The 20989-nt window shown below is 44.2% G+C and overlaps 1 protein-coding gene across 5 annotated transcripts in view; it reads right to left on the bottom strand.

The window, feature by feature from the left end:
• SHANK3 (SH3 and multiple ankyrin repeat domains 3) overlaps positions 1–20989 on the bottom strand; it is a 424536-nt gene that overhangs the window by 162045 nt on the left and 241502 nt on the right. For all 5 annotated transcript variants that reach the window (XM_075857615.1, XM_075857612.1, XM_075857614.1 and 2 more), the window contains 3 exons: positions 19434–19601; positions 18381–18497; positions 3762–3839 (listed from right to left, as the gene is read on the bottom strand). In XM_075857615.1, the coding sequence (XP_075713730.1) occupies positions 3762–3839; positions 18381–18497; positions 19434–19601 (363 nt within the window). The remainder of the gene's footprint in view (positions 1–3761; positions 3840–18380; positions 18498–19433; positions 19602–20989) is intronic.

Here is a 20989-nt window from a genome sequence, read left to right as displayed (position 1 = left end):
CATCGTACTGTGAAAAGATTTGTGGCTGATTCAGAGCACAGACGGGTTTGTTCAGATAAAGGCATAATGAGGAAGGTTTCTGCCAGACAAATTAATAGGATTAGGAGAGCAGCTGCTAAAATGCCATTGCAAAGCAGCAAACAGGTATTTGAAGCTGCTGGTGCCTCTGTAGTCCAACGAAACTCAAGGTGTAGGATCCTCCAGAGGTTTGCAAGTGTGCATAAAGCTATTATTCGGCCAGCCCTAAACAATGCTCACAAGCAGAAACGGTTGCAGTGGGCTCAGAAATACATGAAGACTAATTTTCAAACCGTGTTGTTTACTGATGAGTGCCGTGCAACCCTGTATGGTCCAGATGGATGGAGTAGTGGATGGTTGGTGGATGGCCACCATGTCCCAACAAGGCTGACGGTGTGAAAATGACCTCTACAAAGTACGTAGAGTTTATGACTGACCACTTTCTTCCGTGGTACAAAAAGAAGAACCGTGCCTTCCGTAGAAAAATTATCTTCATGCATGACATTGCACCATCTCATGCTGCAAAGAATACCTCTGTGTCATTGGCTGCTATGGGCATAAAAGGAGAGAAACTCATGGTGTGGCCCGCATGTTCCTCTGACCTCAACCCTATTTAGAACCTTTGGAGCATCCTCAAGCAAAATATCTATGAGGGTGGGAGGCAGTTCACATCAAAACAGAAGCTCTGGGAGGCTATTCTGACATCCTGAAAAGATATTCAAGCAGAAACTGTCCAAATACTCACAAATTCAATGGATGCAAGAACTGTGAAGGTGATATCAAAGAAGGGGTCCTATGTTAACATGTAACTTGGCCTGTTAAGTTTTTTTTGATTGAAAGAGCTTTTGATTTCTGTAAATATGATCTCCTGATGCTGCAAATTCAACAAATTACCATTTTAGTTCTCTTTACAAGCTTTAAAATGTTTTTATCTCTGTTGTGCATAATAATTTGAAACAGTGCATTTTGAGTTTTTTACTGCTAAAAAAAAATCTGTTATCATTAGGAGATTTTTTCAATAAAATTTGCATTATACTCCAACGGTTGATGGCTTGAAGATTATACTGACTGTCATTTGCATCGACTATTTAGGAAAATCAGCGAAAAATAACATTTGCATAATAATTTGGAATGCGGTGTAGATTTCTAATGTTTCCTTTAAAAACCCCAACTCAGAAAAAAATAACTTTATACTTACCCAGAACTCCCTGCTTCTTCCTCCTGTCCAGCCTCCTGGGATAACGTTTCATCCCATGTGACCGCTGCAGCCAATCAGAGGCTGCAGCGGTCACATGGACTGCCGCGTCATCCAGGGAGGTCAGACTGGATGTCAAAAGAGGGACGCGTTACCAAGACAACGGCCGGGGTACGTATGAACTTCTTTTTCTTTCTATCGCTATCGCTCTCTATCCAGCACTGATCAGCAGCCTCTTCTCTCTATCAGTGCTGGATAGAGAGAAGAGGCTGCCGATTAGTGCAGTGCAATATCTCTCTCTACGTGTACTTCAGCCTGGCCGTTGCTAGGCAACGGCTCCATCACACACGGACGGCACACAGATGCATTCCGTGTGCCTTCAGTTTTTTTGACGGACCCATTGACTTGTATGGGCCCCACGGTCACGGTATCTCGGACCAAAGTAGGACATACACTACTTTTGTCGGAACGAAACAACGGGACCGTCAAAAAAACTGAAGTGTGCATGGCCCCATTGAAATGAATGGGTCAGGATGCTAGCCGTCAAAAAAACGGCTAGCACCCTGAAGGAAAAAACAGAAGTGGACATGGGGCTAGTAAAATTGTAGTATGTTTTTTTTGTTAAAAAAAACGAACCATACAATAAAAAACAGACCTAATTGATTTTTATGGGACTCAAACTGATGCCAAAGTGCATAACTCTACAGCAGAACCATCATAATTAGTTTATTTTTTTATTATTGAAGTCAATGGGAGATGAATTGAAAAAAACCTGAAGAAAATATATGTGAATTTGTCATCATTTCTTTCAATCAGGTATAAAAACAAAACAAAAAAAAACACATACAAAAAAGTAAACCTACAGCAAGTTTCAGATGGCTGTAATAAGGCCTCATTTTAGGGTCTTACTGAGGCTCCATACAAACGACTGTAATTTTGATCCGCAATTACGGATCGGTAATTGCGGATCAAAATACGGATCCATTTATTTCTATGGCTCGCGGACACCTTCCCGTATATTTACGGGTAAGTGTCCGGACTGTAGAAATGACCCGCAAAGAATAGAACCTGTCCTATTTTTTGATTTTGCGGACCGTGCTCCTATATGTTATAATGGCAGCACGGCCCACAAATGCGGGTGACAGTCAGCGGCCGTTCATGCCGTAATCACAGGCTGTGCATGTGCATGAGGCCTTGGACCATCACAGGGTGAGCTAAATTTGGTTCAGTAGACTCCAGGAGTTATTATGTCCTACGGAATCTGCTCTAAGGCCTTATTCACACGAACGTGTCCTTTTTGCGCGCGCAAAAAACTCTGCGTCCATGTGTCATCAGCATATGGTGCACGGCTGAGTAATTTTCGCGCAGCCGGCATCATGATGACACACTGGTTTTATGTTTACAAACAGAAAAGCACGTGGTGCTTTTCTGTTTTCATTCATTCATTCATTTCTTTTACTGCTGTTGCGCGAATCACGCGTGGCACCCGGAAGTGCTTCCGTGTGCCGAGCGCGATTTTCACGCACCCATTGACTTCAATGGGTGCGTGCAGCGCGAAACACGGGCAAATATAGGACATGTCATGAGTTTCACGCAGCGCACATACGCTGCGTGAAATTCACTGACAGTCTGAACGGCCCCATTCATTCACATAGGTCCGTGCGACGTGCGTGATTTCCACGCGCGTCGCACGGACGTATAACACGTTCGTGTGAATAAGCCCTAAGTGTGTGACACATTGAAGAGGGGTATATTGTGGTATACTCCAGAATTTTCAGGTTTTGAGCAGAATTATGCTTTAACAATTGTGTCAATACTTTATAATGACTTTCCACTGGGAAGAACAATACAATACAGCACTGATGCTATCCATTTATTTCTCCTGCCAGGCATCAATAGCTTAGGCTACGTTCACACAATCGTTGTGACATTCCGTTATTCTGCTCCTTCAAAGGAGCAGAACAAGGGAATAACGGAATCAACGGTTTCGTTGCACAACTGACACCGCTGGCACCCGACGGAACCCATTGACTTCAATGGGTTGGGTTGGCTTTCAGTCATGGTGTCCGTGATTTTACAGGAGACAGTAGCGCAGCATACTGCGCTATTGTGTCAGGTAATCCCTTCCGGATCTGCGACAGAGGTCCCGAATGGAGACTCCAATGCAGATGTGAACAAAACCTTATCAGTACATTTAGACTGAGTCTAGAAGGGTCAGGGCCTGTTCACATCAGCATCAGGTTCCATTCGGGATTTCCGTTCATTTATCCGTCAGAGGAACAGATGAATGCAAAGCGGAACAGAAACTATTGCTTCCGTTTGCATTACCATTAATTTCAGTGGTAATGCTTTAGTTTCAGTTTGTTTCCGTTCCATAAAGTTGAAAACATTTTCACGGAAACAATAGCGTAGTCGACTATGCTATTGTTTCCGTCTGAAAAAAACGGAAACCCCAAACGGAACTTTACGCTGATGTGAGCGGGCCCTCACACATGCTATATAACATTTCCTCACTCTGGATACAGGTAATTGTAGGTATTGTCCTCACTTGAAACGCTGTTTGGTTGTTGAAGTTCCTAATTTCTTTACTTGCTCCACGGAAGAGAAGAACCCGCGCACAGCTCTCCTAGGGAAGAAATAAGAGTCAGCTGATGGCAAATACAAAAAATACTGAAATACAAGCTTCACTGGACAGTCGTCATTTTCTGCACACAGTCACCAAACACACTGAGCAGGGCCAAAACGCGTGTTTCTGGGATATGCAGGTTACAACTGTTGTAAATTAGGTTGCTCATGACTAGGGATGTTGCTGTTTTTTGGATTAGGCTGGAGTCTCACACTTTTGGTTTTTCATTGACTCCATTGAAAAACAGCTCCAATTACGTCCGTGCACTTGTATAAACGTCTGAAATTCAGGAGCTGTTTTCGGCTGAAAACAGCTCCGTAATTTCAGACGTAATTGGTGTTGCCGTGTGAACATACCGTTAGTGTTAGGGCTTATACAGACGAATGTAAAATACGTCCGTGCAACGCGCGTGATTTTCACGTGCCTTGCACGGACCTATGTTAGTCAATGGGGCCGTTCAGACAGTCCGTGATTTTCACGCAGCGTGTGTCCGCTGCGTAAAACTCACGACATGTCCTATATTTGTGCAATTTTCGTGCATCACGCACCCATTGAAGTCAATGGGTGCGAGAAAATCACGTGCAGCACACGGAAGCACTTCCGTGTGACGCGTGTGATTTGCGCAACAGCAGTAAAAAGTATGAATGGAAACACAAAAGCACCAAGTGCTTTTCTGTTTACAAACATACAGAGTGTCATAATGATGGCGGCTGCGCGAAAATCACGTAGCTGCGCATCACACTGGGCTGACACACGGAGCTGCGCATCATATGATCATGACACATGGAGCTGTTATGGACCTTTTGCACGCGCAAAACGCAGTTTTTTTTGCGCGCGCAAAAACGCACACGGTCGTGTGAATCCGGCCTTATAGGTATTTTTTTTTAAATACAGCATGCTAAGTATGGTGATTTTCTGCCTTTTTTCTATAAGCTTTTCTATAGAACACTAAAAAAACATTAAGGCCTTATTCACACGACAGTGAAAAAAAATGTCCATTTAAAACTGATCAACTGTCAGTTTTTCATGGCCATTTTGCATCAGTGTGACTCTAAATTTTCATCCATTTCAAGTCCATCTGTCCGTTTTTAATAGCCGTTTGACATCCATTTTGCATCAGTTTTTCATGGCCGTTAAAAAAACCGATGAATTTCATTGGTCAGGCTTTTTTTGTCCCTACCCCCTGAAAACAACCAAAGGAAGGTCACATGTTCACCTAGACACTATTTACAGCCTCCCTGTAGATGATGCCACACGCTCCCTGTATATGATGCCACACGCCCCCTGTATATGATGCCACACGCCCCCTGTATATGATGCCACACGCCCCCTGTAGATGATGCCACACGCCTCCCTGTGGATGATGCCACACGCCTCCCTGTGGATGATGCCACACGCCTTCCTGTAGATGATGCCACACGCCTCCCTGTAGATGATGCCACACGCCTCCCTGTATATGCCACACACCTCCCTGTAGATGATGCCACACCAGCCTCCCTGTAGATCGTGCCACACCAGCCTCCCTGTAGATCGTGCCACACCAGCCTCCCTGTAGATCGTGCCACACCAGTCTCCCTGTAGATCGTGCCACACCAGCCTCCCTGTAGATCGTGCCACACCAGCCTCCCTGTAGATCGTGCCACACCAGCCTCCCTGTAGATCGTGCCACACCAGTCTCCCTGTAGATCGTGCCACACCAGCCTCCCTGTAGATCGTGCCACACCAGCCTCCCTGTAGATGCCACACCAGCCTCCCTGTAGATGCCACACCAGCCTCCTTGTAGATGCCACACCAGCCTCCCTGTAGATGCCACACCAGCCTCCCTGTAGATGCCACACCAGCCTCCCTGTAGATGCCACACCAGCCTCCCTGTAGATGCCACACCAGCCTCCCTGTAGATGCCACACCAGCCTCCTTGTAGATGCCACACCAGCCTCCCTGTAGATGCCACACCAGCCTCCCTGTAGATGCCACACCAGCCTGCCTATAGATCATGCAACATACTCATGAGAGCAGCGCCGTCTCTCCTCTTCTTCACTTGTGGTCACTCGTCTGCACGGGATCTGGCAAGGCAGCGCGACGGGGCGATGACGTCATCGAGGCGCCTTCAAACCCGAGTGACCACAGACGAGTGACCACACCTGAAGAAGCGCCGCAAACGTGAGTATGCCAACGATAGCCAGAAAGGGAACTAGTAGTTCCCTTGCCAATCCCATGTATTGACAGCCGTTAAAAACGGATCCATTGACTCCTATGGGGGCCGTCAGGCCGTTAAAACGGCCAAAAATAGGACATGTCCTATTTTTTGACGGCCATTATTCACGGGCCGTTAAAAAAACGGCCGTGTGAATGCACCCATAGAATATCATTGTTCTGAAAACGGCCATGTGAAAGCCGTTAAAAGGACGGCCATCACATGGCCGTTTTTCACTGTCGTGTGAAAGAGGCCTAAAGGCTTTTTTTTACACTCATTTTAGGTAGTGTTTTTATTTAGTATCATTTTGTACAGTACCTGCGTTTTTCCTGGCATTTGGAAAAAAAACACCATACCTAGAGCATGCTGCGTTTTGAGACAACCGACACTAAGGCTGGGTTCACACGACCTATTTTCAGGCGTAAACGAGGCGTATTATGCCTCGATTTACGCCTGAAAATAGGGCTCCAATACGTCGGCAAACATCTGCCCATTCATTTGAATGGGTTTGCCGACGTACTGTGCAGACGACCTGTAATTTACGCGTCGTCGTTTGACAGCTGTCAAACGACGACGCGTAAATTGACTGCCTCCGCAAAGAAGTGCAGGGCACTTCTTTGCAACGTAATTTAAACCGTTCTTCATTGAAGTCAATGAAGAGCAGCTCAAGATTTACGAGCGTCAAAGACGCCTCGCATAATGCGAGGAGGAGCTTTTACGTCTGAAACGACGCAGCTGTTTTCTCCGGAAAACAGTCTGTCTTTTCAGACGTAAAAGACAGTTCACGTGTGCACATACCCTAAGGGTATGTTCACACGACAGCGTCCGTAACGGCTGAAATTACGGGGCTGTTTTCAGGAGAAAACAGCCCCGTCATTTCAGCCGTAACGGCATGTGCAGGAACTTGAACGCCGCGTCCATTACGTACGTAATTGGCGCTGCTTTTCATTGGAGTCAATGAATAACGGCTCCAATTACGCCCCAAGAAGTGACAGGTCACTTCTTTGACGCGGGCGTCTATTTACGCGCCGTCTTTTGACAGCGGCGCGTAAATATATACGCCTCGTGTGAACAGACAAACGTCAGCCCATTGCTTTCAATGGGCAGATGTTTGTCAACGCATTCAAGCCGTAATTTCGGACGTAATTCGGGGGTTAATACGCCCGATTTACGTCCGTAATTAGTGTGTGTGAACATACCCAAAACGCTACAAAACCAAACCGCTGTGTATGTAGACTTTCTCAAAATGCAATATAGACTCTGAGGTAACATCTAGTACAGTGATTTTTACATAAAAAATAAACACAGTGAAAAACGCTAATGAAAATATCACGAAAAACTGAGAAAAATGCTGGGTGTGAATGCAGACTGATGGTAGGAACACAGTGTGTCCGACCTAGAACCCACAGCACATTCCGTCCGAAAAGCTGCACCACATTTTGGTGCGGTTTTACGGGCGGAGTTTCCACTGCGGAAAGCAGAGCTAGAAAAACAAAAATGTTCACACATACCCCGGCGTAATCATGGCGACGCGCCATTCTCTTCTGAGCGTAGCCCGGCATCCTGGGATGACGCTGAAGTCCATCTGACTGCTGCAGGCTTTAATTGTCATCCCAGGAGGACGGGTTACGCTCAGAATAGTAGATCACATCGCTAGAACTACGGCAGGGGGACAAGTATGAATTTTAATTCTTTAAAACATAAGTAAAAAAAATATGTTACTAAAACTGCTTTGATGGTATATTCTAATTACGGGACCGCATGTTAGAACCGCAACACATTGCTCTTTGTTGCGGTTTTTACCTCTCCATTGAATTCAATGGGAGGAACCTGCAATAGAAGAGCAGCGATTCCAAAGCGATTAAAAAAACGCCACTGAACCCAAAAACGCCACGAACCAAAAAGCTTTGCATGTGACCTTTTCAATTATTCACACTAGACTTTGAAATAACATTTAATTGTAGCATTTTTAATTAAAAAAAGAAAGCTGTTAAAAACGCAAATGAAAACGCCACAAAAAAATGTGTGCGTTAATCCTGTCTTAGGCATCTTGCATACAACCGTTTCCGTTTTCCGGACCACAAAACACAGATCCTAGTGGCTTCCATGTACTGTCATTTGTTTTTTTTGTTTTTTTGCAGAGACGGACTGCAAATACAGACATGTTAGATAATTCTGCAGAACTGACACACGGATCTGCCAAGGAAACGGATGTGTGCATGGCCCTATAGAAATTAATAGTTCAGTATGCTATCCGCAAAGAAAAATACGTTTGTGTGCATGAGCCCTAAGGGTCAGTTCACACTGAGTTCTTTGGCGCGATTTTGATGCGGAAACCATGTCTGAATCAGCGCCCAAAAAAGCAGACCCATTCATTTCTATGACCCCATGCACATGACCGTAGTTTACACGAATCTGCGCAGGGGCCACAAATCCGGACCGCAAAAACTCAGGACATGTAATTTTACGGTCCGGATTTGCGGATACACCAATACTAGTGTAAATTGTTGTGGATCCGTGGGTCCTGATAAAACACGGATGCACAATGAAAGTTTTTTTGCGGTCCAATGGGCTGCAACGAACTCGTCCAGTTTGCGGACCGTAAAAGCAATGCGGTCGTGTGCATGAGGCCTTAAAGCTTGTCCACACATAACAGATTTGCCGCGTATTTTCCATCCAGTAAATACTCAGCGGAACACAGTAGCAGCAAAGTGGGTGTGATTTAACAAATGTCATCCACAGGCTGCGAAAAAATTCGGTCCAGAAATTCACCTGCGGTGCGTAATTTTAGTTCTGCAGCATGTCAATTATTACTGCAGAAAGCGGACTAATTTCCTGCTTTGTTCTGATGTACTGCGAAATTTGCTGCGGAATTTCTTACAGGGTGTGGAAATGACATCACAGGAAGAAGAAATATCACCATTACACAGCCCTTGAAAAAAACGCACCAAAATGCAGCAAAAACCGCACTATTTTCCGCAGTAAAAACCGCATGTTGATGCGGAAATGCTGCGGAAATTTTCTACAGCAAATCCATTACGTGTGGACAAGACCTTAGAGATGTAAATATATCTGACAGGTATATGAGGAAATGGTTCAACCACGCCTGTCTCCTGGCGGGAATATGTACTTGAGGGCTTTGCATGTTAGGCTGGGTTCACACACCCTATTTACGGACGTAATTCGGGCGTTTTAGCCTCGAATTACGTCCGAAAATACGGCTCCAATGCGCCAGCAAAAATCTGCCCATTCATTTGAATGGGTTTTACGATGTTCTGTGCCGACGGTCATTTTTTTTACGCGCTGCTGTCAAAAGACGGCGCGTAAAAAAGACGCCCGCGTCTAAGAAGTGCCTGTCACTTCTTGAGACGTAATTGGAGCTGTTTTCCATTGACACCATGGAAAAACAGCTCCAATTACGTCCGTAATGGACGCAGCGAAAAACACCTGCACATGCCATTACGTCTGAAATTCCGGAGCTGTTTTCTCCTGAAAACAGCTACGTAATTTCAGCCGTATCGGACACTGCCGTGTGAACATACCCTAAGGTAAACAGCCGAAAAATCGGAGGCAGAACGCCTCCAAACATCTGCTTGTTTCAATAGGAAAAACAGCGTTCTGTTCCGACGGGGCGTTTTTTTTCAAAACGGCCGCGAAAAACGAAGTGCATGTCACTTCTTCAGGCTTTTTGGAGCCGTTTTTCATAGACTCTATAGAAAAACAGCTCCAAAAACAGCCATTAAAAACGCAGCGAAAAACACGACTGATTAAAAAACGTCTGAAAATCAGGAGCTGTTTTCCCATGAAAACAGCTCCATATTTTGAGACGTTTTTTATTTTGTGTGTGCACATACCTTTAGGCTGGATTCACACGAGCGTTGCGTTTTTGCGCGCGCAAACAACGCGGCGTTTTGCGCGCGCAAACACCATTTGACAGCTGCGTGTGTCATCCGTGTCTGATGCGCGGCTGCGTGATTTTCGCGCAGCCGCCATCATAGAGATGAGGCTAGTCGACGCCCGTCACTGTCCAAGGTGCTGAAAGAGCTAACTCTTTCAGCACCCTCGACAGTGAATGCCGAACACAATATCGAAAAACCTGTTGAAAAAAAGAAAAAGTTCGTACTTACCGAGAACTTCCCGGCCGTTGCCTTGGTGACGCGTCCTTGGTGACGCGCCTCTCGACATCGGGCCCCACCTCCCTGGATGACGCGCCAGTCTGTGATTGGCTGGAGCTGTCACTTGGCCTGAATTGTCATCCCGGGAGGTCAGACTGGAGGAAGACGCCGGGAGTTATCGGTAAGTCAGAACTTTTTTTTTTTACAGGTTCATGTTTATTGGGATCGGAAGTCACTGTCCATGGTGCTGAAACAGTTTAACTCTTTCTGCACCATGGACAGTGACTATCTCCTGACGTTGCGTACCGATAATTTTTTTGCCGGGTTCGGCCAAATCGAGTTCAGCCGAACCCGGTGAAGTTCGGTTCGCTTGTCCGGCTTCGCTCATCGCAAAGACACTCCGTTTGGATGTTCGGAAACAGAAAAGCACGTGGTGCTTTTCTGTTTACATTCATCCTTTTGACAGCTGTTGCGCAAACACGCAGTTCGCACGGAAGTGCTTCCGTGTGACATGCGTGGTTTTCACGCACCCATTGACTTCAATGGGTGCGTGATGCGTTGAAAACACTGAATCAACGGACATGTCGTGAGTTTTTGGCAACGGAGCAACGCTGCGCAAAAAACGCTGCCATGTCTGCACGGCCCCATTGACTAATATAGCTACGGGCAACGCACGTGAAAATCACGCGTGTTGCACGCGCGTATTTTACGTTCGTCTGAATAAAGCCTTAGAGTAAGGGTATGTGCACACACAAACTCAAAAACGTCTGGAAATATGGAGCTGTTTTGAAGGGAAAACAGCTCCTGATTTTCAGACGTTTTTTAAGCCACTCGCGTTTTTCACTGCGTTTTTTACAGTAGTTTCTGGAGCTGTTTTTCTATAGAGCCTATGAAAAACGGCTCCAAAAACGTCCCAAGAAGTGACCTGCACTTCTTTTTCGTGGCTGTCTTTTTACCCGACCGTTTTAAAAAACGGCTGCGAAAAAACCGGCCCGTCGGAACAGAATGCTGTTTTTCCCATTGAAATCAATGGGCAGATGTTTGGAGGCGTTCTGCTTCCAATTTTTCAGCCGTTAAAAAACACGGCTGAAAACACTCCGTGTGAACATACCTTTATAATTACACAGTGTGGTTGTGCTTGATTTTTTGCTGCAAGACAGAAAACCACACGCCAATATTGAATGCAGTGTTACCACGGTTCCTCAGCTGGTGCAAAAACTGTGGCAATTCATGGTAAAACCCTGTGCAGTTTTTACTGTGTGGTTCTCAGATGTGCGACAATAATTGCAGCACAGCAGCATTGTATGAATACACCCTTACTGCTTCCCTTTATTGAAATGCTCCATGACCTGTACCTTAAGCCACTTTCACACGGCAGTATTAGGGCAAGGCCCCACGTGGCGGATTTGCTCTGGAATTCCGCTGCGGACACTCCGCAGCGTTAATCCGCAGCGGACCCGTTTCTCCATTGCCTTACACTGCTTTTTAGTAGTGTTCGTTTAGACGATGCAGAAAATTCCGCTGCGGAGCATAGGCTGCGGTGCAGAATTTGGTGTCCGCAGCATACAATGGATGTTGCGGACCAGTGGCGGACTGGTTGCGGACTCATTGCGGAAGTTCTCCTTTGACTTCAATGGAGATTCTAAATTCTGCAATGAAGTCCGCAGATGTAATGTAGATGTTATGTGTGCTGCGAAGCTTATTGGTTTTTTAACTTGACATTTCTTCATTCTGGCTGGACCTATGTGTATTTCTAGGTCTACAGCCAGACTGAGGAAGTCAATGGGGCTCCCGTAATTACGGGTGACTATGTGTGTGCACCCGTAATTACGGGAGCGTTGCTAGGCGACGTCAGTAAATAGTCACTGTCCAGGGTGCTGAAAGAGTTAAGCGATCGGCAGTAACTGTTTCTGCACCCTGGACAGTGACTACCGATCCCAATATACATCAACCTGTAAAAAAAATAGAAGTTCATACTTACCGAGAACTCGCTGCTTCTGTCTCCAGTCCGGCTTCCCAGGATGACGTTTCAGTCTAAGTGACGACTGCAGCCAATCACAGGCTGCAGCGGTCACATGGGCTGCCGCGTCATCCAGGGAGGTCGGGCTGGATGTCGAAAGAGGGACGCGTCACCAAGACAACGGCCGGTAAGTATGAAATTCGTTTATTTTCACTAGGGAAAGTGCTGTCCTTTCTCTCTATCCTGCACTGATAGAGAGAAGGGAAGTACTTTCACCTCAATACGCAACGGCTGGTCCGCATCAATTTAATGCCAATTTTGGGCAGATCCGCCACAGAATCTGCAACGCAGATTCTGTGCGGCATTAATGCGGACAGTTGCGGAAGAATTCCGCCACGTGGGGCCATGCCCTTATGGTCAGTTTTTTGCATCAGTATTTGGAAGGCAAAACCAGCAGTGAGTCTAAAACACGGTAGAAGTACAAAGCTTTCCTCTACACGTTTTCTCTGTGTAAACTCCACTCCTGGTTTTGGCTTCCAAACACTGATGCAAAATACTGCGAGAACACTGCCATGTGAAAGTGGCCTTAGGGCCTATTCAAACAAACGTGTGTCAAATCAGCAGTGAAAAATGGCAGTTTTTCACAGCCGATTTGCAACCGTGCGGGATCCATTTTTACGGATCCCTCATAGACTTGAGTCTATTCAGTGATCCGTGAAAACGGACAAAAGTAGGAAATGTCCTATTTTTTTATTCACACTCCACATAAATAGCCCCATGGAAATACATGCAGCCGTTGACGGTCGTTAAAAAAAAACGTCCGTCACACGGACAATTTCAACGTTAACGTCGTTTGATTAAGCCCTTAATGAGTGATTTTGGCAGCACTTGCACCAAGTTCACATAGGATTCTGCTCCACTTCTTTTTTTTTGCATATTTGCATTGGTGTATAAAGTTGAAGAGCAGATGTGTAATCCTGTGATTCTGTAGAAAACTGTTCACATGAATAAGGGTATGTTCACACGCTTAATAAAAAACGTCTGAAAATACGGAGCTGTTTTCAAGGGAAACCAGCTCTTGATTTTCAGACGTTTTTTTATTCCAAGTCGCGTTTCTCACTTCCGTTTTTGGAGCTGTTTTTCTATAAAGTCTATGAAAAACGGCTCCAAAAACGTCTCAAGAAGTGACATGCACTTTTTTCAAAACGGCCGCGTAAAAAAAAAAACAGAACAGAACGCTGTTTTTCCCATTGAAATCAATGGGCAGATGTTTGGAGGCATTCTGCATTCCGATTTTTCGGCCATTTTCGACCCGTAAAATGGCTGAAAATAAGCCGTGTGAACATACCCTAAGGGTCTATACACAAAATACAGTCTAATTGTGGTTTATTGCTGAAATTACTGCAAAATTGTGACGAAATGCTGCGTTTTTTAGAAACTGCGGCAAACCTAGGCATCTTGCCACAATTTTGCAGTAATCATGGCAAAAAAAAGCTATTGATTGTACTGTGTGAATAAACCCTAAAGCTTTCCCCTAGCAGTTAGTTTGAGAAACATCAGAGCTCAGTAAGCCATTCTACATGCTGCACAGAGGAAGTTCTGTTCCCACCTATGATCTCCAGAGCCGTAGGCAGGATAGGGTTGATGAGATAACTGTAAGTAAAGTTATGGTCCCCGATAATCAGTGTTGAGACTAGAAATATCCCGTCATTACCAATGATATTTCTTCCAGTGACTGGTACGTACACAACAGATTGTCTTCATATAGACTGAATATATACATGTAAACATTGAGGCTGTCCAAAGCGATAATCGTTATGTTTGTAAGGCAAGATTTTACATATACATTATACTATGTAAAACATTTATTAGCATTACATTTAACCTAATTTATGCCTTAGGGCGGATTCACACGAACGTGAGCGTTTTGCGCACGCAAAAAACGCTGCGTTTTGCGCGCGCAAAAGGCACTTGACAGCTCCGTGTGTCAGCCCCGTATGATGCGCGGCTGCGTGATTTTCGCGCAGCCGCCGTCATTATGACACTCTGTTTGTATGTTTGTAAACAGAAAAGCACTTGGTGCTTTTCTGTTTACATTCATTCTTTTACTGCTGTTGCGCGAATCACGCGCGTCACACGGAAGTGCTTCAGTGTGGTGCGCGTGATTTTCACGCACCCATTGACTTCAATGGGTGCGTGATGCACGAAAAACGCAGAGATATAGAACATGTCATGAGTTTTACGCAGCAGACTCACACTGCGCAAAACTCACGGACAGTCTGCACTGCCCCATAGACTAGCATAGGTCCAGCGACCCGCGTGAAAACCACGCGGGCTGCACGGACGCAAATCACGTTCGTGTGAATCCCCCCTCAGAGACATAATATATTGTACCAGCAACACTGAAGAGAGATTCTCAAATGTAAAGTAATTCTAATGGTCAGATGCATTTATTATACCTCCTACATGTCCTGCTTCAATTCTGTCCAGCCTGGTTAGACAAGGAGTGCGTACGGTCAACTTAAAGAGGCTCTGTCACCACATTATAAGTGGCCTATCTTGTACATGATGTGATCGGCGCTGTAATGTAGATTACAGCAGTGTTTTTTATTTAGAAAAACGATCATTTTTGACGGAGTTATGACCTATATTAGCTTTATGCTAATGAGTTTCTTAATAGGCAACTGGGCGTGTTTTTACTTTTGACCAAGTGGGCGTTGTGGAGAGAAGTCACACACAAACGTTACCGAAGTGTCAGGATTGTGAATAGACATCGCGTCCTGGCTGGTAGTGATGTCTATTTACTGTCAAGACACTTCAGTAATGTTTATGTGGGTGTAAGTGACAGCACATAGTGAACAATGCAGGATCACTATGTGCTGAGTACAAGGAATGGAGAGAAGTGTATGACGCTGATTGGTCACTGATTGGTCAGCGTCATACACTTCCCTCCACAACGCCCACTTGGTCAAAAGTAAAAACACGCCCAGTTGTCTATAAAGAAAGTGATTAGAATAAATCTAAAATCGTTCATAACTTGGTGAAAATAGATCGTTTTTCTAAATAAAAAACACTGCTGTAATCTGCATTACAGCGCTTTTCACATTATATACAAGATAGGCCACTTATAATGTGGTGACAGAGCCCATAATGCTATGTACGGAGCCCGGAAGCAGTTGGCTCCGTACATGGCATAGCGGCAGTGCTGCTGCTCGGCCACAATTCCGTGGCACGGAGGCACCGGACCAGCTGATCTGTGCAGGGCCCGGGTGTCGGATCCCCACAGATCATGTACTGATGACCTATCTGGTGGACAGGTCATCAGTTGTCAGAAGCTGGAAAACCCCTTTAATGCATTCATTATATATGATGATCTAATGCAAAGGCTGAAGACATCCTTAAAGGTGTTACACGGATTGATTATAGTGCATCACAGTTGTATTTCACTTCAAAAAGACCATGTCGTAACATCTCAAGCCAAAGATACCCACAAGGGATTACTAGAAAATATTGGGCCCTATAATAAACTTTTAAAAGGTCCCTCCAGATCAGTTATTGAGTCAAGGTAACCTTTGCGATATATAATATTGCCACCCGTCCCCAATTATTACTACAATACAGTACCCCAGAACAGTAACAAAAACAGAACATCAACATACATATGCACGCACTCGCTACAAACACACACATATGTATAATCACTACATACATACGCACACTCAATACATCCATGCCTACTTACATTACGCATAGTCACTGCATACTCATTACATACACGCACTACCACATAAGCACATTTACAATAATGCTCAGACATATACACACAGGTTCACTACATACATTCACACATATGTACGCTCAATATGGACATGCAGATGCAAACAGATATACTGTATACTGACAACATACAAGCGTACCATTGAGCACTCACTACATTATATTTCAGCAGGTAATCTGTCCACCACTGGCTTAGGGCTTATTCAGACGAACGGGATATACGTCTGTGCAACGCGCGTGATTTTGAACCTATATTAGTCTATGGGGCAATGCAGACAGTTGCGTGATTTTTACGCAGCGTGAGTCCGCTGCGAAAAAGTCACGACATGTCCGTTCTTTGGGCGTATTTCGAGCATCACGCACCCATTGAAGTCAATGGGTGCGTGAAAAGCATGCATGCCACACGGAAGCACTTCCGTGTGACGCGCGTTTTTCACGCAACAGCTGTCAAACTATGAATGAAAACAGAAAAGCACCACGTGCTTTTCTGTTTACAAACATCCAAACGGAGTGTCATAATGATGGCGGCTGCACGACAATCACGCAGCCGCGCATCTTACGGGGCTGCCACACGGAGCTGTTAAGTGCCTTTTCCGCATGCAAAACGCCGCGTTTTTTGCGTGCCCAAAACGCACACGCTTGTGTGAATCCGGCCTTACTGTGTACAGGCTGACCTTAAAGAGTATATTTACACTGGGTGGATTTGCTCTGGAGAAACCAAAAATCTGCAACAAAGTCGGTCCCATGTTTCTATGGTTTTTGACAAGGGTCTGATTGGAATTTCACCCTTTTTGCAGCAGAACAAAGCAGATTTCAAAATCTGCAGCAAGCTCTAAAATCCATGCGGCAATGCTGTAGATTTTCCATGCAGGAAGAAAATCCTGTGGAAATACCGTTGGAAATCTACAGCAAATGATTTGTCTTGTTGACATTTTTAACCTTTGAACATAATTTTCTTGTTTACATATCGAATTAATTGACTTTTAAAGTTGAGTAACTTTGAAAATACATAGCATTACTTATCCTATAGTCCTAATCCTGCATTACATACGTTCTCAATTCTGACGTTGTCATTGGAAACAGTCAACAAGCTTGTGGTCAGACACATTCCTAACAGATTGAGCTCCTGGAATGCAGTGGAACATTGATTTATCTCTGTTATCTGATTACTACGTCCCAGAGTAAAGGCATGGGATCTCAGCATCAGAACATGGTAAATAATGCCATTTATCGTTTTCAACATTTAGGTATAGGGATGCACGATGCATCGAAACTTCGATGCTGTTTCGATACTGTGCGTCCCCAAACGGTTCGATACCGTTATTTTATGTATTTCGATACTTGGCTGTGCGGCCGCACAGCTCGGTATAGTAACACATGAATGTATGAGAGCGGGGCTGCGGCTGTGTGATACAGTCATTGCGCCGTTCCTGATTCCTGACATGTGCACGATGTCAGGATGATGCGATGTGGCCAGCGCTGCACTAATGAGCGGCGGCACTGAAGACAGAACATGGCGGCCGCACTACAAAACACCCCTATGTTCTGTCTTCAGTGCCTGAATGGCCGCTCATTAGAACCCAGGGCTGTCCTACCATATTTCCTGTTAGGGCATATTTAGGTATGTCCTAACAACTGCCTGTGTACTATCAGTACACAGGCTAATGTACTGTCATATAGATCTATGCCAGTACATTAAATTTAAAAAAATAAAGTACAAATATAAAGTAATGTTAAATAAAAAACAAAATACATATACACCATTTCTACAATAAACATTAAAATAAGTCTCAATACATAAAATATACACATTCAGTATTGGCCCGGCAGTAATAACCTGCACAACAGTTTTTTTGCATCATTTATGATGTGTACGCCATAAAAAAATAAAATAAAAACTGCTTTCTATCACTTATTAATGTGAGGCGCGAGGTGCGATGAATTTAACCTCCATGTGCCGCACATTAGTAGTAATTAACCCCATCATGTGCCTTACATATTAACCCATTATGACTGAGAAACATAATGGGGTTAACTACTATTAATGTGAGGCACGTGGAGGTTAAATTCATCACACCACGCGCCTCACATCAGAAAATGGAAGAACTTTTTTTTTAGTACTGTTGGCAAAGTATCGAATTGGTATCAAAATCGCAATACTAAACGAAGTATCGGTATCAAAGTCCAAATTCTGGTATCGTGACAACCCTATTTACGTAGATTAATTCCAAATGTAAACTTTAAAATTTGTAGGTTAGTATAGGCTTACAAGGTTTCATCTGGGTACTACAGACCAAATTCTAGATGTTGGCTTATATAGATACCTAAAACTTCTAGCAAATTTACATAAGGAATGAAACTACTAGGCTATTAAAGAATATTCTAACCAAAGCTCATTTTGGCACATGCATTAGAATTAAGGTGTTCATTTCTCATAACTGTAACTATTAGACACGTCAAATAAGAATGAGACTAGAACTGTAAACTTCTGTCACCTGGTTGTAGAGCGCACAGAGGTGCAGGGCACTGTTCCCCGATGCATTCTGCGCCCTCATGTCAGCTCCATAAAAGAGAAGATGCTCCAGATGCTGAACATGTCCATATCGGCATGCCTAAGAAACATGTGAAGGTAGGATAAAATCAGGTTTTCACTTGGAGACACAAATTTAGAGACTTATTTAAAAGATGCTCAGCAGGGTGCAGATGGTATATAAAAAAAAGTGAGAAAGACAATGCCAAACAAGCACCATGATCCACAGATGTGAGACACTATAGACAGTCAAATGGCCAAAGAATGAAACCACAGTAAGTACAAAAAAGGAGTCGAGGATTGTAAATAAAATGGACAATGAGACAATGAGAGTTTTAAGACTATTATTATATCCAATGAAACAACAAGCAAAGGGTATACATATGAAAATATTATCATAGAACATCAGACCTGTCATACAGCCAAGATCTCACCCAGGATGTAATTTATGGTATGATGATCACAACCTAACAGCAGTCTTTAAAGAGTACCTATCGTTACAAAAAAGAAAAGCACAATCACTCCTGGGGCAGCTCTAGATGTATAGTTGTAGATGCGGCGCAGCCAGTAATGTTGCTTCTAACCTCCTTATTATGGGTCTTCTTTCTGCTAGTTTCTCCAAATACACATGTTCTCTCTCCATGCTTGCAGAGTGGGTGGGCTCTTCCTGGTGTGATGTCAGAGTTGTCCTGTGTGCTCTGACCAATGAGCCGTCTCCCCCTTTCCTTTCCCCCTTATGCTGTTTCATTGAAGCTGAGTGAGAAGCTGCAGCTGCATTCACCTCCTCCCCGCCTCCCTGTCTACTATTTACTGCTTACGCTGGATGAATTTTTGGGGGAACTGAGAAGATTTCCGAACATTTACAGTGAGCCTGCAGGCTGAGAAAAGAGTACTACAGTCTGCTGGAAGATGAGGAACGTGCCACCTTCCCATAATAAGTATAACGATAGGTACACTTTAAAGTGTTCAACACTGTGCAGCAGTTCAGTTCTATAATATTCATTAGTCAATGTCTCACCTGGTGGATCTCCTGCCATCCATTTTCATCTTCACAGCCAAGGTTGGCGTAGTCTCGGAGCAATAGCTCACAACAGTATGGGTCTCCCCCTACCATTGCACTGTGATAGAGTGGGGTTAAGCCGCGGCTGTCCTTATAGTCTGTTGAAGCACCTAAATCCAATAGGGTCTGATAGTCCGGTGAGAAAAGGTTTGTGTGTCGTTAGAGAAGATTGTAAGAGAAAGAGGATATTTAGAAATTAGATCAACCAAGTTAATAACCAGCAATTTAACTAACTTAGTTGTACCATATACTGTATATGTCTTTATTTTTCTGAGCATGGTTCATATTCTAGGTATACATTTACATGTATGGGATATCAAAACTAAATCTAAATAAATGGACTATTATTAATTCACAATGCATACTCGTTACTATGCAAAATACGATATTCTACTGTTCTGTTCGAAATATTCTATTTATGTTTATCTGTTTTTATAAAGATATTTACTGATAAGATGATTGCCTAAAACAACCAAATTGTACCTAAACCATGATAGAATAGCGCTGATCATAGGAACACATAAAAATGTACAACTAAACCACTGACTGGTAAGTTTGTAAATGTTATATACCGTAGCTAACCCTATAGTATAACATTCTACAACTGTACACCAGGTCATTAACAAAAATCAAGGGTTAAAGAGTGTAGAACCAGGCAGAAAAAAAGGAAGAGTAAAGCAAAACCGCGAAAAAGGAAAGATACAGAAAACAAATTAACAAACACATCTATGAATGTATACACTATATATGAGATGTAAACATAAGAAGGGGAATAAGTAATCAGGGTATAATAAGGTTAATAAGGGTGTAATAAGCAGTATTGCCTCTTAGGCCTGATTTACACCAGCGTGTGCGTTTTGCGCACGCAAAAAACGCGGCGTTTTGCATGCGCAAAAGGCACTTAACAGCTGCGTGTGTCAGCAGTGTATGATGCGCGGCTGCGTGATTTTCGCGCAGCCGCCATCATTATGACACTCCGTTTGGATGTTTGTAAACAGAAAAGCACGTGGTGCTTTTCTGTTTACATTCAGAGTTTGACAGCTGTTGCGCGATTCACGCAGTTCACACGGAAGTGCTTCCGTGCGACCTGCGTGGTTTTCACGCACCCATTGACTTCAATGGGTGCGTGATGCGCGAAAAACGGCGAACTATAGAACATGTCGTGAGTTTTACGCAGCGGACTCGCGCTGCGCAAAACTCACGCACTGTCTGCACGGCCCCATAGACTAATATAGGTGTGTACGACACGCGTGAAAAGCACGCGCGTCGCACGCGCATATATTACGCTCGTGTAAATGATGCCTTAGGAGCACTCCGAGATTGTAGTATAGAGCCATGGTGGCAACTACTGAGGTAGCTACCGCAACGGCTGATACAAGGCCCAGCAGCTGAGGAGCACTACAGCAGTTCCTGGAAACGTGTATCACTCCAAGTGCTTAGCCCACAGCATACTGGTAAGATATGCCTTATGTACTGTAATGTATGTATTTTAAGAGATGCGCAGGGGCTGCCTT

The sequence above is a fragment of the Rhinoderma darwinii genome, chromosome 3 (genome assembly GCF_050947455.1).
Source record: "Rhinoderma darwinii isolate aRhiDar2 chromosome 3, aRhiDar2.hap1, whole genome shotgun sequence".
NCBI classification, from domain to species: domain Eukaryota; kingdom Metazoa; phylum Chordata; class Amphibia; order Anura; family Rhinodermatidae; genus Rhinoderma; species Rhinoderma darwinii.
The sequence above is the reverse complement of the archived record's forward strand: the minus strand, read 5'-3'. Positions and strand labels throughout refer to the sequence as shown.